General features: G+C 41.1%; 1 protein-coding gene across 3 annotated transcripts in view; it reads left to right on the top strand.

Annotated features, from left to right (window-relative positions):
* Nucleotides 1-13,628, top strand: part of SLC6A5 (solute carrier family 6 member 5) — a 58,648-nt gene that overhangs the window by 23,942 nt on the left and 21,078 nt on the right. For all 3 annotated transcript variants that reach the window (XM_043516788.1, XM_038407155.2, XM_038407156.2), the window contains 4 exons: nucleotides 2,385-2,509; nucleotides 11,558-11,670; nucleotides 11,957-12,088; nucleotides 13,226-13,325. In XM_043516788.1, the coding sequence (XP_043372723.1) occupies nucleotides 2,385-2,509; nucleotides 11,558-11,670; nucleotides 11,957-12,088; nucleotides 13,226-13,325 (470 nt within the window). The remainder of the gene's footprint in view (nucleotides 1-2,384; nucleotides 2,510-11,557; nucleotides 11,671-11,956; nucleotides 12,089-13,225; nucleotides 13,326-13,628) is intronic.

The following is a 13,628-nucleotide window of genomic DNA, read 5'->3' as shown; positions in this document are numbered from 1 at the left end:
AGGCTGCTTATTACTCTTGCAGTTTCATTTACACCAATGTTACATTTAAAAAAAAAATCTCTTCAAGGTCACAAACTTAGAACCTTTTCTCCCCCTGCCTCCAAAAGTCTATTTCATTGGTTGAAAAAGTTGTCCTCCCTCAGAGTAGTGTTTTCCTCAGAAAACCTATAAAAGAAATGGTAATTTAAAAAGTGTCATTATTAAGATGCATGCAATGCCTATGAGAATGATTAACTCACTTGCTGTTACATTTCTCTGCCCCACCACCTTTGCTTCACTGATAGGCTGCCTTTTTAAGAAGCAGTCCTTCCATCAAAGCAAAACTCCCATTGATTTCCAGAGGAGTGATTAGGCGCTGATTCAGGAAAGCATTCCTATTCAAAATAGCATTTAAGCACATGGACTTAAGCGTATCTTCAAGTACTTTTTCTGAATTAAGACATTAGACTGTAAGCTTGTTAGGGAAAGGTTCTTGTCTTTAATGTCTGTGAAGCACGGAGCACGTTTTTGGCACTGCTTACATGGTAAGTATGTTTCTGCATATCTTTAAGTCCCTGGACCAAGATTATTTTCAAAAAATAAAGCTGAAAATTAATTTCCTAAATTTCTAACTAGGCACCTAAATACGTGGTCTGATTTTTCAAAAGAGCTGAGGGCTCAACAGCACCCTCTGAGTTCTATTTTTAGGTTTTTTAGGGTGGTTTTTTTTTTTTTTTAAAAATCTTGTGCCCTGGTCTTGATTATTATTGCTGTCTGGACTCTTCTAATCTTGGAAAAACAGTGCTCCAAAACCTAAGGAGAACATACAGGTGCAAAAACACAATATGTCATCTTCCTGTTCTGGTGGCTTAGTGTATTAATTAACTAATGGCTTAATATATTTGGAAAATATCTGCTGAACCTCCAAATTAAAGGTACACTACCAAGTTGGAAAAAAAAAAACAGAAAAAATTCTTACATTATTAATCTCATATTAAAGCTGAAAGAAATTTCAGAAGCTTAGTGCTTTTTCACCTACTGGTTTAATTTTACATTTCACACAGCTTGGATAGTAAAATAGATCCCGACAATTTTTCTCTTTATATGATCAGTTTTGTTTTCCAATTGGTTCATTCTAGTATGGCAAAGGCAAATTTAATTATTTTTTAAAAAAATATTTTCACTTACATTTCTTTTTTTAAACTTCATGAAACCATTTATAACTGGACCAGCCTTGCTTAAATCCACTTTGTAACACATACCCTAAATTTTGGACCTAAAACTCTTTGATCATGTCCCTTTAACTGAAACAATGGATAATGCTTCCTACTTTCTCTCTCCTTTTGAGGCTTGTCCCAGCCAAAACCCTTCCTTTGGAACAAGATTAGCATGCAGTGATCTCCTTCCAAACAGAACATTATCTATCTTCAGCAGAACTGAATAATGATCATATATTGTATTATCTTGTTTAACGGATGCTCCATTAGGGACTCCAGGATGCTGTCACTTCAGTGTGATTCTTGACAGCTTTCTGCATAGCTTTTTGTCTTGGGTCTAATGAGTAAATGACAGTGAGACTGTGAGCAATTCAATGTCAACTTGGAAAAACTTTTTTCCAGAGTTTAAATTTTTGACAAGCGGCTTCTTTATTCCTAGAGTTGGAAGTGGGAGTCTGACACATGCCTATATTAATGACAGAATACACATCTTAGCCAGGATGTGAGAGTTCTGAAGGGGGATCATTTGGATTCCTTCTTTATAAAGTCACATATGCTTAAAGAATAAAGCCCACTACTCAAGCACGCACATCTCTTGAGACTGTTACTCACAATGCTGTATTAGAAAGTACTTGGAAGATGGACTAGATGTGGGGGGGTTGGGGGAATGATAGAGGATATGGAAAGCTTCACATTGAGATGTCTGGTTTAAATTCAGTAAAGACAAACAGTGACTGAAAGTCATGTCTAATAGCTGTTTTACCTACACAAAATCCATTGGGCTGGTGTCTATATCACAAATAATAAAATTCCCACCATCACAATTCATCAGAGCTTTATCAGGCAGTTTCATCAGAGGAGCCAAAAGACTGAAAGGGCATGAGAACAGAACGTCCTGCTTAGCCCTTGAGAAGCTCTCTCCAGAACATTGATGGGTTACATTGGTGAGTCAGTGCAGGGAATCTTGTACTACTGCTAATCCAAAGACTTCTGTCTCCAGGTCAGCCTGACATCTTTCACCAGCACTACATTCCTTTGAAAAAGGGATTGATGTGTGGTTGGATGGGAAGTACCTTTATCTATCAATATTCTTATTACTTGTACATGTTTGTTACTTGAAGCACATATACTGTCTACAAAGCTCTTTTACATATTAAAGCAAGCTGGCACATGTCTTTTTCTCCTCAGGGACACATTGATAGTCACATGCACCAACAGCGCCACAAGTATATTTGCAGGCTTTGTCATCTTTTCAGTTATTGGCTTCATGGCAAATGAACTCAAAGTAGATATTGAAGATGTGGCAGACCAAGGTACAGTATTTTCCCCCCTACTTAGATCGGCTTCCAAAATGTGTATTAATGTATTCAATGATCTGTCTTTAACTGTATTGTTGTTGCACTGCAAACGTGCATGAGTTGGAACAGGGGAGTATGGCTGCAGTGCACTGGAGGAGTCCAGTTGCCATACCAGGACCTCTTGCAGAGCAATAGGCAGCAGAACAAAGCAAGACTGTGCCTTTCAGGCCCCCAGCAGGACTAATTCAGGTTAGCCTACAGAAATTTATATATACTCTAAGCAGACAGTCTGTCCCTCGCTGCTGCTGCTTCTGCTCTTGCTCCACTAGGCCTAGTGCTTAAAGTAGATTGAAGACAGTATGTGTGTGTGGGAGGGTGGGGGGCAGGGTGTCTAGCATCACCTGCACATTTACCTCCTCCTTCCGTCAGTTCTTCACCCTTCGCCTACAGTTTCACCTCTGCTTCCCCTGCAGTTGCTGGGGGTCCTCACCCTCAATGCTTGGGGGGCCTGCAACGGGGTCCTCACTTTCCCCTTCCCAGGATGGATGTTGCAGGGAGGGAGGCACAAACAGCCATCCCATTGCTCATATGAAGGGATGGGGAAGGAAGGAGCAGAGCTGCTGGGCTCTTTCCATTCCCTTCTCCTCTCCTGTGAGATTGGTTTGTGTGTGTGGGGAGTCCTAAGGGGATGGAGGAGAGCTCTGTTGGCTTCCTGCAGCAGCTCAAATTGGCTGCTTACAATCCAGAAGGCAGGAAAGTAGGGAAAGCTGCCTAGCAGAGGGGATTTTCTCCAGGCGATATTACAAATATGCATCCTTCAATCATCCGGCTTGCCTTTTAGAGATTTTATTTCCAAGGTCTGGGACTCATGTTCATGTGGTACATGTTAAGCACTGCCAGGATCCAGGTTTCAGAGTAGCAGCCGTGCTAGTCTGTATTCGCAAAAAGAAAAGGAGTACTTGTGGCACCTTAGAGACTAACAAATTTATTAGAGCATAAGCTTTCGTGAGCTACAGCTCACTTCATCGGATGCCAGGATCCAGTAACAGTTAAAAGGGGTTGCCGATTTGGCGGCACGATGTGAGGGCAGGGGGCTTTAAGCTAGGGGTCAGTTCAGAAGCTAGGAACATGAGGTTCTGAAATGTGGAACCAGGAGTGGTTTGTGAACAGGGGTGGCTAATAGAGTGGGGTGGCCATAAATTGGGAGTGGTATGGATTGGATTGACAGAGCAGTGTGTGTGTGTGTGTGTGTGTGTGTGTGCGCGTGCGTGATATTGTATCTAAAAAGTATGGAGTGAGTACAAGTGACTGGTGAATTGGTGCTTTGTGTGTGATTGTGTATGGGACAGGGGAGGTAGGAGGGCAAGAGCTTTATTGGCCAGGACAGAGAGAAGAAGTTGAGGATCTTATAACAGCCTCACAGAAGGATAAATGCTATTCTCCTTCGACTTACTGTACCTGTGGTGCTCCATGTCAGGATTTGCATGTGCTTGTACATTCTTGATCAGAGACTTTTGTCAGCAGTTTCTGGGGGTCTGCACCTGCACCTTATGGATCATCATGCTTCAGAACAAGGATGTATAGGGAGGGATGGACGCATCGCTGCTCTGGTTTCTTCTCAATTGTCTGTGGCTTGAGAGGAAGTGCTGCAGTGTCTGCTTGGTAGTTATAGAGCTTTCTTGTTTCCTTTTTCTTTTTTAGCACTTTTGTGCTTTTGGTGGGACTTTTTGCCCAGGTGGGGCCTCGGTTTCAGCTTGGCCCTTGCTAGCTGTGGTCTGCATGGTTCAAGGGCCACCCTTTACCTCCAAACTTTTGACTGAGCTTTCAGAATGCTGTGGTGTTTACCCTAGCTCCAGCTACGTTAAGCACAAACCTTGGGACCCCTTCAGAGTTTGCCAGACTATCCAAAAGGAAAAGACCCCATTCTCCAAAAGGGAAGACAGAGAAGAAGGAAGTCATCCTCTCAACCTGGGAAAAAGGAAACCTTGTATCCTGGTATGGGTACCCTGAGGCTTCTGCCTCCTCTGGTACTGAGACCTTGGGTCCACCCAAGAAGAATGTGCCTCATACCAAGAAACCTTTCAGTAAGCAATCTCAAGTGGCATCGGTATCAGGACCAGAATCAGAGACTTCGAAGCTTAAGGACTCCTCCAAGACCAAGGCCTTAAGCCATTGACAATAGTATCTTCTTCAGGCCACAGTAGAGTATGCATGGAACACTCCGTGATACTGCCTGGTCTGCTGACTCCTGAAACATAGCATCCAGATTCACCAGTACTGTCGCGGATCTTTTCTCACAAAGACCTCTGGATCCTGGAAAAAGCCAGAATCCTCTCTCTGTTTAGGGCTACCAAGAGGGATTGTCTGCTGGTACTGACTTATACTTTTTGAAGCTAACAGGCTTCAGTCCTTCCACATACTTCTATGAAGGGTTGACCACCAGTATGATGTGGTCACTGCCCCCAAACCTCCCATGAGCCTACTGAACTCTATCCCTCATGGGGCGCCATGAGGGATTTCCAAGTACTGATTTATCCACCTGTCTTAGCACATCTTTCTCTGAAGGCTCGACTGCTGGCACTGATGTGTTTACTGGTCCCTCGCTGGCCTCCAGTATTGACAAGACGCCCTGTACTGACACCTCTTGCTCCACCACTAGGCACGTCCTGTGATTCAGATGTGTCCATACATGATTCCAACACCTTGCCCTTCCAGCCTCCCTCCCTTGAGGTGCATCCTGAGGAAAAGGACTCTCTCTCCCCCCAGCCAACAAATGACCTGGCAATAGCAAACATGGGGTCTTGTCCCTTTTTCCTTGTGTCCTGTGACAGTGGGCTCATTGGAACTTTTGGGCCCCATATAGTGACCAGTTCTTCAGCATGCCCTCATGCAGAGGGCCCAATAAGAACAACACCCACCAGTAACGGGTCCCCTTCCACCAGAAGAACCCTCAGAAGAGCAACAGCTAGGTGCAGAGGAGGAGACTCCACCTTCTCACAAATCATCCTCTTCCCTAGACAAGGCTGTTATCCTTTTCCCTCCCGCCATCCTACATAGATGATTTCAAGACCTTTCAGGATCTCATGAAAGGATTGCAGAGGCCCTAGAGATTCCACTGGGGGAGATACCAAAATCTCAACATTCTTTACTGGATATTCTACATGCCAGGAATGGGTCCCTCTACTTTCCCTAGAATCTTTGAGCAACCTTGCAATCTATTGGCATCTACCTACCTGTGACAAGAAGAACACACAGCAAATCATAGGCAGCTCTGTGGATTCACCCAGTTCACTGTCAATCCAGAGACTGACTGAACTTCTGAGAAAGAAACCTAGATTCCCTTAGAATGTGCCATCTTTCACAGTTGGTCACTTCTTCTAAATGGCTGATTTGACCCGTTGGTTGAGAGTTACAAACCATTCCCCTTTCTGAATCATATATGCCACCTATCCCCCCACACTTCTGGGGATCATCGCTCCTATTTCCTACCTTGCCCTAAATACAAGGTTGAACTGATAGCACGTATTCTAAGGGACTATTCAAAGTGATCCTCTTGTATTTAGTTGTGCCATTCTGAGTACCTTTCCCAGAACCAAGGAAGAGCTCTATGTAACTTGAAAGTGTGTCTCTCTCTCACCAACAGAGGTTGGTTCATTAGAAGATATTACCTCACCCAGCTTGTTTCTTTAACATCCTGGGATTGACACAGCTACAACAACACTGCATATAAGTCAGTGGTTGCAACATTGAGTAAAACTATTTATTTAGACTCATTCAGTATCCCTACCTAAAAGCAACCCAATTCGCTAATCTATTTTGTAATCACATACAGCATGAGACACATTTTGCAATGTACTATGTCTAGAGAGCAACGAGTGCTTTACCTGAGGAGCTCTGGTGCATATTGCAACATCTTATGATAAAAATGTTTCAATTCTCTCTTTTTGTAACTTTTGCATGTCCCACAATTTGGGGGATATTTAGCTTTGGAATTCAAGGATTACAGCTTTATTCAAATACTAACATATATACCAACAGAGTAGAAGATTGTTTGTTTTCTACCTGGTCCATCTTTCCATTATATATGTGCTTAGGACAATGGGACCCCGATGCTGATTAGAGCCTCTAAGCACTACCACAATACAAATAATAATGGACAATAACATCTGTGGGATGGTGCGCTGCCTTTATATTTAATGAAAGCAGCTGAAACCAGGGAGATTGTATCTAGTGACCATCCTTGGTTATAATCTCATGAGCCCTGAATGCGGTTCCCTTTCACATCAAGGGCCCACAATTTTGGTATGTTCTTCTCCGATATGTATGCTGGAGTGTGTGTGACACCCTTCTCATGCAATGAAGCTTAATGGTCTTTTTCGTTTCTTTCCCGTTTCATTTGAATGGATGTGACTGGTGTACTAATTATCTGTTTTCCCTTTCTGCATCCACTTCTAGTTAGGGAATGTTACTCTTCTATTTGTGACATTCATTAATTTCCATATTCCCAACAGAGGCTCTGGTCTCTGGGTTACTTTTGAAATAGATATTTGTAGTATTTGCTTACTACATTTGATTGGATATGGCCATTGTGGTTTGAGTATGACATTGCACTGAAGCGTTTTTGACTTAGACTATTGGCAACAAGTAAATGTCTGATGAAAATGACAAAGGGAAGGGATGATGTCCAGACCAGAAGAGAGATCTTAAATAACATCAGGCACAGCACTGTGACTCCTAAACCAAAACTACAAGTCCTTTGGAGTGTTTCAAATTGAAAGACATGATGAGTTTGCCACAATTTGTGTGTATGAGCACACAAGCCCCAGACTGAAAATAAATATGCAACCATCACTGATCCTTTTTGTTTACACATGGGAATGGTAAATGTATCACATGCAATCCTTTCCAAGAACAGGAGGAAAATGAAGAACAGCCTCAGTGAGTCATAAGAGAAGGAGAGAGAACAGCACAGAATACAAAGAGGCTCCTAACATAAGGAGGACTGAAGAGTTCAAAAAGTGAATGCCACATACTCATGGCTCCTGGGAATGAAGAGGTTTCACTGACTGCATTAATGTGTATACATTAAGCTATTTTTCTGACCACTTTATTGTGTGGATAAATCCAGTAGTTCAAAGCTCCGAACAGGGTCTAAGGTAATTGAGCATCTTGATTCAAAGGCGGCATTAGTGAGTTGATAATGGAACACAGAAATCAAGAAATCTGGTAATGTTTGCAGTTACTGAGTGCTCTTTCCAGAGTAGGTGTTTAATGAGCATTAATTTCCATCCAGTGCCCTGCATCATTTGGTAGAATTGCAGGAGTCGAATGGAGCAGAGGTAGCATAAGCTGTAACATTCAACAATCCTATCATGCTTAAGGGAAATATTGCCAGTGACGTGGATAGAAGCATTTCCTGTTCCATACACCAGTCTTTCACTGAAGCATATGTTTTCCCAGAGCAGTGATATTTTTACAGTTTTTTTTAAAAAAAAACATTGTGATGAAAGAAAGACTCTCTCTCATTGGTTCATTCTGTATATTGCTGTTAGTATGTAGTGTTGGAAGCATAATCAGCTGGACTCTAAATTTTCTCCTGAGACGTAAGAGGTGTAGTTAGGGTGTAGTAAACCTATAAGTAACTATTTATTTTTAGGATGCTGGGCTTGCATACACATGGTAGGGGAGCTTGTTAGCTTGCATCTTGAAAAACTAGCTTGTGTGACAGAGTTCTACCTTGTAGAATCTATTTATGTTCTAGCCTGGAATAACTAATCATGGAATGGATTGCTTACTACACTACAGAAACAACAACTTGAGTGAGTGAGAGGAGAATTTTACAGCACATTAGCTGGTCAACTCTACCTCTTCTCCCTAGCAAGAAATAGGTGACCTGCTATTTGGGAAGTCAACTTAAATTAATTCAGCCTTCAATGTCTCATCTGTTATGTTTGTCAGTTAGTAAACCAGTGTAGTGTAGTCCCATCGCATGACTGGACTTGCTGAATGTTCATCCTGAATTATTACCAAATCTGGGATTCAAACTTGGACCCTTGTATTGCATAGGGTATTGCACTCCTACTGGATGAGCCAATGATGGTCTTTTCCTGGCCAAGTAAGTGGAAGCTGTGTTTAGTTTGTTTCAACTATAAGTCATTTTGCCTGTCTTCCTGTGACAGGACAGTAATAGCAGTTTTATCATATGTAGTCTTACATGCTTGCTGTACTGTACGTCTGCTTCTGACAATCCTTGTATAAGGATAGCTTGAAAGCAACGTTTTCTTCCCCCTGGTAAAGGAACACTGGAAACAAGATGTGTCATGGGTTATGCTTGTATGAGTGATAATCTGAGGGGGTGTTCTTCTGAGTCTGAAAAAGCAGTGAACTTCAAATCAACCAAGCAACAGAGCATGTTAAAATAACCCATTTTGTACTTGTGGGGTTTGAAGGTTACAGATGACTAGTATCTCTAAAAGGAACTGTTGAAAACGCATGGGAATGTAGCTCCATCCCAAGTATCCAAAACCAGGCAACATCATTTCCATCTGCTTTACTAGGGAACATAGATGCATGCTTTATTCTGTATGGCCCTTGTAGGTGAAAAAAGAAAACATTTTGTTGAAGAATTATCCCTTTAAACATACTAGGGGCAGATTCTTTTCTTGTAACTTATGAAAATTATAAAATTAAATTTCCAGTTGTGTACCTCTCAGCTACAGAATTGAGCATCTATGCAGTTGCCAATACTATTTTTGAGCAGATGGTTCATTACTACAGAGCAAATAAACCCAGCATCCACAGCATAGCGACAGTGAAACTTGTCTGTTGTGAACTCAAATAGAGCCACTTAGGGGCACTGAAGTATCTCAGAAATGCAAGATGGCCCAATATAAACCAAAGGCATGAGATTTTTGTCTACCAAGGAAAATATATTGTTTTTTGTCTTCTATACAGTTGTCAGGGAAAGAAAAGACCTGGTCCACAAAGTATCTTGAAAAAATGAAATACTGTATGCTGCTCAAAATGTTTCCTACAGCAGCTGTTTTTGAGCTGAAATAATTTGCACATTATCCTTTTGTACTTCAAGAAACTGCTGAATTTGGTGCCAATAGGAATCTTGACAGAATAACTCAAGTTCCATAGAATGAAATGAGCAGCCAGAGGAGGCCCATTTGCAACACACAATTTTAATGGTCCTACAAAACCCAGAAACTATGCTAAATATTCCAGAGCACTATCTACTGGCACCTTTTCTCTTAACTATTTATCTATGTAAAGACAGAGCATTTGTGTAACAGAACCTTTACCCCTTAAAAAGAAAAGGAGTACTTGTGGCACCTTAGAGACTAACACATTTATTTGAGCATAAGCTTTCGTGAGCTACAGCTCACTTCGTCGGATGCCTTTGGTGGAAAATACAGAGGGGAGATTGATATATACACACACACAGAGAGAGAACATGAAACAATGGGTTTTATCATACACACTGTAAGGAGAGTGATCACTTAAGATGAGCCAGCAGCAGCAGGGGGGGAGGGAGGAAAACCTTTCATGGTGACAAGCAAGGTAGGCTATTTCCAGCAGTTAACAAGAACATCTGAGGAACGGTGGGGGGGGGGGGGGAATAACATGGGAAAATAGTTCTACTTTGTGTAATGACTCATCTTTACCCCTTAAGGGATTCAGCTGAGTTGTGCTGAAATGGATTGAACAAAGATGGCTGGTTAATTGAAGCATTAACACCTAACAAGCTGGCTTTTCTCAGATTGATAGCCAAAGAATTTGGGGAGGGTGTGTGGTATTGTATATTTCCATCTTGTATCTCTCGTGTATTGTGTTCAGTCTTCTGAGCTCTCACGTGCTCTTTTACATGCTGTCTCACCCATTCTTGTGATGATTCCATGCTCCTTCTCTTTCTTATTCTTTTACTTTGTCTTCCTAAAACCCCATATATAATGGGAAATGCCAGTGTTTTTAGGATTAATGCTTCCATTAATCAATCTTTTTTAAGTGCTATCCTGATTCAAACAAATGATACTGCAGCCTCCAGAAATAACTTCAAGGTGCTCTGTTAAAATTACACTGGAACAGATGAAACATTTGCCAAACTGAAGTATGGAATATGGCAGCAAGCTTGGAGAAAGAACTGACAGCATGAGGGACATGGAATCGTAGGTGTTAGAGATGAAAAAGACCAGTTAGATCACTAGTCCATCTCCCTGCCAACAACATGACTTCTAGTGCAGCAGTTCCCAAACTGTTATCTGCAGAGTGCTTGTGTAGTCCTCAAAGAAGTGACTAGTCACAGGGTGTTGGTTCTCCTCCTTGTTTCCAGCTGCATCTGCAGATGTCCAGCCAAATGTGAGAAGTAGCATAGATCATAAGACAATCTCTCTTAGAATCTGGCCTGTGGTATATGCACTTTCCCCTTGTCTGGAGATTGTTGCTGAGTTAAAGAGAAGCACTCTCTTCCCATTGATCTATATGGAATTAATGTATGGATGCCTGTTAATGCTGCTCCAGAGTTCAGACTTCTAGTTCTCCAGGATAATGGTGAGAAATTGATTCCAGATTATGAAAGAAAGTTACAACTGAACTTCCCTGGTCTGATTTTTGTCTCTGATTTGAAACTAAATTTGTCTGACTGTGTGTGTGTGTGTGTGTATGTGTGTATATATATATATATATATATATATAGTGTGTATGTGTATATATAATATATACACACTGTAATATCCAGGTTAAACATCCTGCAACTTGAAAATTATGTAGTGTATATTGTATATAACACGTGCTTAATCCATTATTCAAGAATAGGACACAAGCAATAGAATAGTAGCCACCCAGGGCCAAATTCTGCCACACTTACTTTGCAATAGGTAAGACTTCACTCTGTGGACTAAAGGAAGCAGAGTCTGGGCCTTAATTCTAAACTAGAACAAAGTAGCATTGTACTGTTTCCTGAAACTTAGTTCTTTGTAGCTCCCTGATATTTTTCTTCCTAAAAATAATCTTTATATCGCTCAAGATACCACAATCCTTTTCTTTTTTTGTCATTTCTAGGTCCTGGCATTGCCTTTGTGGTTTATCCTGAAGCCTTAACCAGGCTCCCTCTCTCTCCGTTCTGGGCTATAATATTCTTTTTGATGCTTCTAACTCTTGGATTGGACACTATGGTAAACTGCTTTTTTCACCTTTCCTCTTGCTCCATCACTTCTGTCTTTAGGGTCATGTTACATACCACTTGATATGTGGCCTGTTACTAAACCTCTTTGAGAAGAGAGAAATGAACTGAGGACAATAATACTTAATTCATAGGGAAGTTTTGAATTTTCATAGTTAATGTTTAAAATGATAGGTGCTGTACACAATGAATTTATCATGTAGTCTATTTCTCAATCATATCATATTTTGCATAAAGGCCAGATTATTATTAATGTTTTGTTTTTTCTGTGATCCCAGTTTGCCACTATTGAGACGATTGTGACCTCCGTTTCAGATGAGTTTCCCAAGTACTTGCGTACCCACAAACCACTGTTCACTCTTGTTTGCTGCATTTCCTTTTTCATCATGGGATTTCCTATGATCACTCAGGTAAAATACAGTCTTTGAGCACCACTGTGACTTGTCCTTCAATTCCTCTCTCCTGTGGGATAATGGTTATGTCCCAGTTTCTCAATGGAGCCCAGGCCTTCTGACTCTGGACCAGCCAGAGATACTGGATTTTAAGAACTGTTAATTTTGTTTTAAGATTCTTTTCAGAGATTGTCTCCTTCTATGCCCTGTAAACTGGGACTCATGGGTACTAAGGCCATGTCTACACTGGGAGCACTTTACCAGTATAGGAATACTAGTATACTATGCCAGCAAAGTGCTCCTAATGTGGACACAGCTATATCTACAAAACACAGTTTTGTACTGGTATAGTAAAACCCACCCCCACAAATGAACCAAGCTTTACTGGTAAAAGCACAGTTTTGCTGGTATAGCTGAGTCTCCTTTAGGGACTTGTGCTGGCACAACTATGTTAGTCAGACCTAACATGTCTTTATGCCCCCGAATGACATAGCTATACTGGCAGTGTAGATATAGCCTAAAGCACCTTTTCTTACAGGTGGAGGGATACAAAAATAGTTCCAATCAAATTTTGGAAAGAAATCTAAATTGTCCTGTAATGTATACAGCATAAAACCAGTACATGATGGGCTGCTGAGGTACCTCAGGCCATAGGTATTGTGCGTGTCAATATATGTAAATAAAAACTGTACATTTAAAAATGAATTTGCTGCTGATGTAAGGTGCTGTAAGGCAGCAATAGATACAGGACAGATGCAGGATGGACAACAGTTGTGGAAGCTTCCTCACCCTGCCACCCCATATGCCTCAGCCCTGGCTGGGCTTCATGAGTGAGAGAGAGTATGCATTTCCTTGCTCTGTCTGTTGAGATTGCCAAGAAAGAGGGTGCCAGTTAGGGATCCATATTACAAACTATCACCACAACAACTGGGAACTGAACTGACAACACACCCACCCATTTCACATAAGCTACTGAAAAACTGCTAACTACTTCTTGCATTACTGACCTTGGGATGGATTCAAACCAGCAAATTATAGGTGAAAAGCCCTTTATTCCACTTTATGCTATGCAGAGGGTGGGAATAGTACATAGTAGAGACAGATACAATATATAGCATATGCGTGCCATAAGTAATTGCCTTTTTTTAACTTTAGGGTGGACTGTATATGTTACAGCTTGTGGACACTTACGCAGCTTCTTACTCTCTTGTCATCATTGCCATCTTTGAGCTTGTTGGGATTTCATATATATATGGTAAGAAATCAGTATTGATTTTGGATAGCATTTAGAGATGTATGTGACAAAAGGGATGTTTACAGTACATGACAAAATAATAAATAAAGGAAGTGGCAGTGCATGAAAGTTTAGCTTTGAATCTCTTCAGCAGTGCAATGCAATATTAGCAAACAAGAAAAAGAGATTCAGCAACATTATTTTAAATGAGTAATTCAGTGATGCTTCCTTACCAGAGCAAATTATGTATTCAGATGATTGCTGGTCATTTCAGCAAGTGGTTAATTATGATTATCATTATTATATGTTTATCCAACCGTTATA

Source organism: Dermochelys coriacea, chromosome 6 (genome assembly GCF_009764565.3).
Source record: "Dermochelys coriacea isolate rDerCor1 chromosome 6, rDerCor1.pri.v4, whole genome shotgun sequence".
NCBI classification, from domain to species: domain Eukaryota; kingdom Metazoa; phylum Chordata; order Testudines; family Dermochelyidae; genus Dermochelys; species Dermochelys coriacea.
The sequence above is the reverse complement of the archived record's forward strand: the minus strand, read 5'-3'. Positions and strand labels throughout refer to the sequence as shown.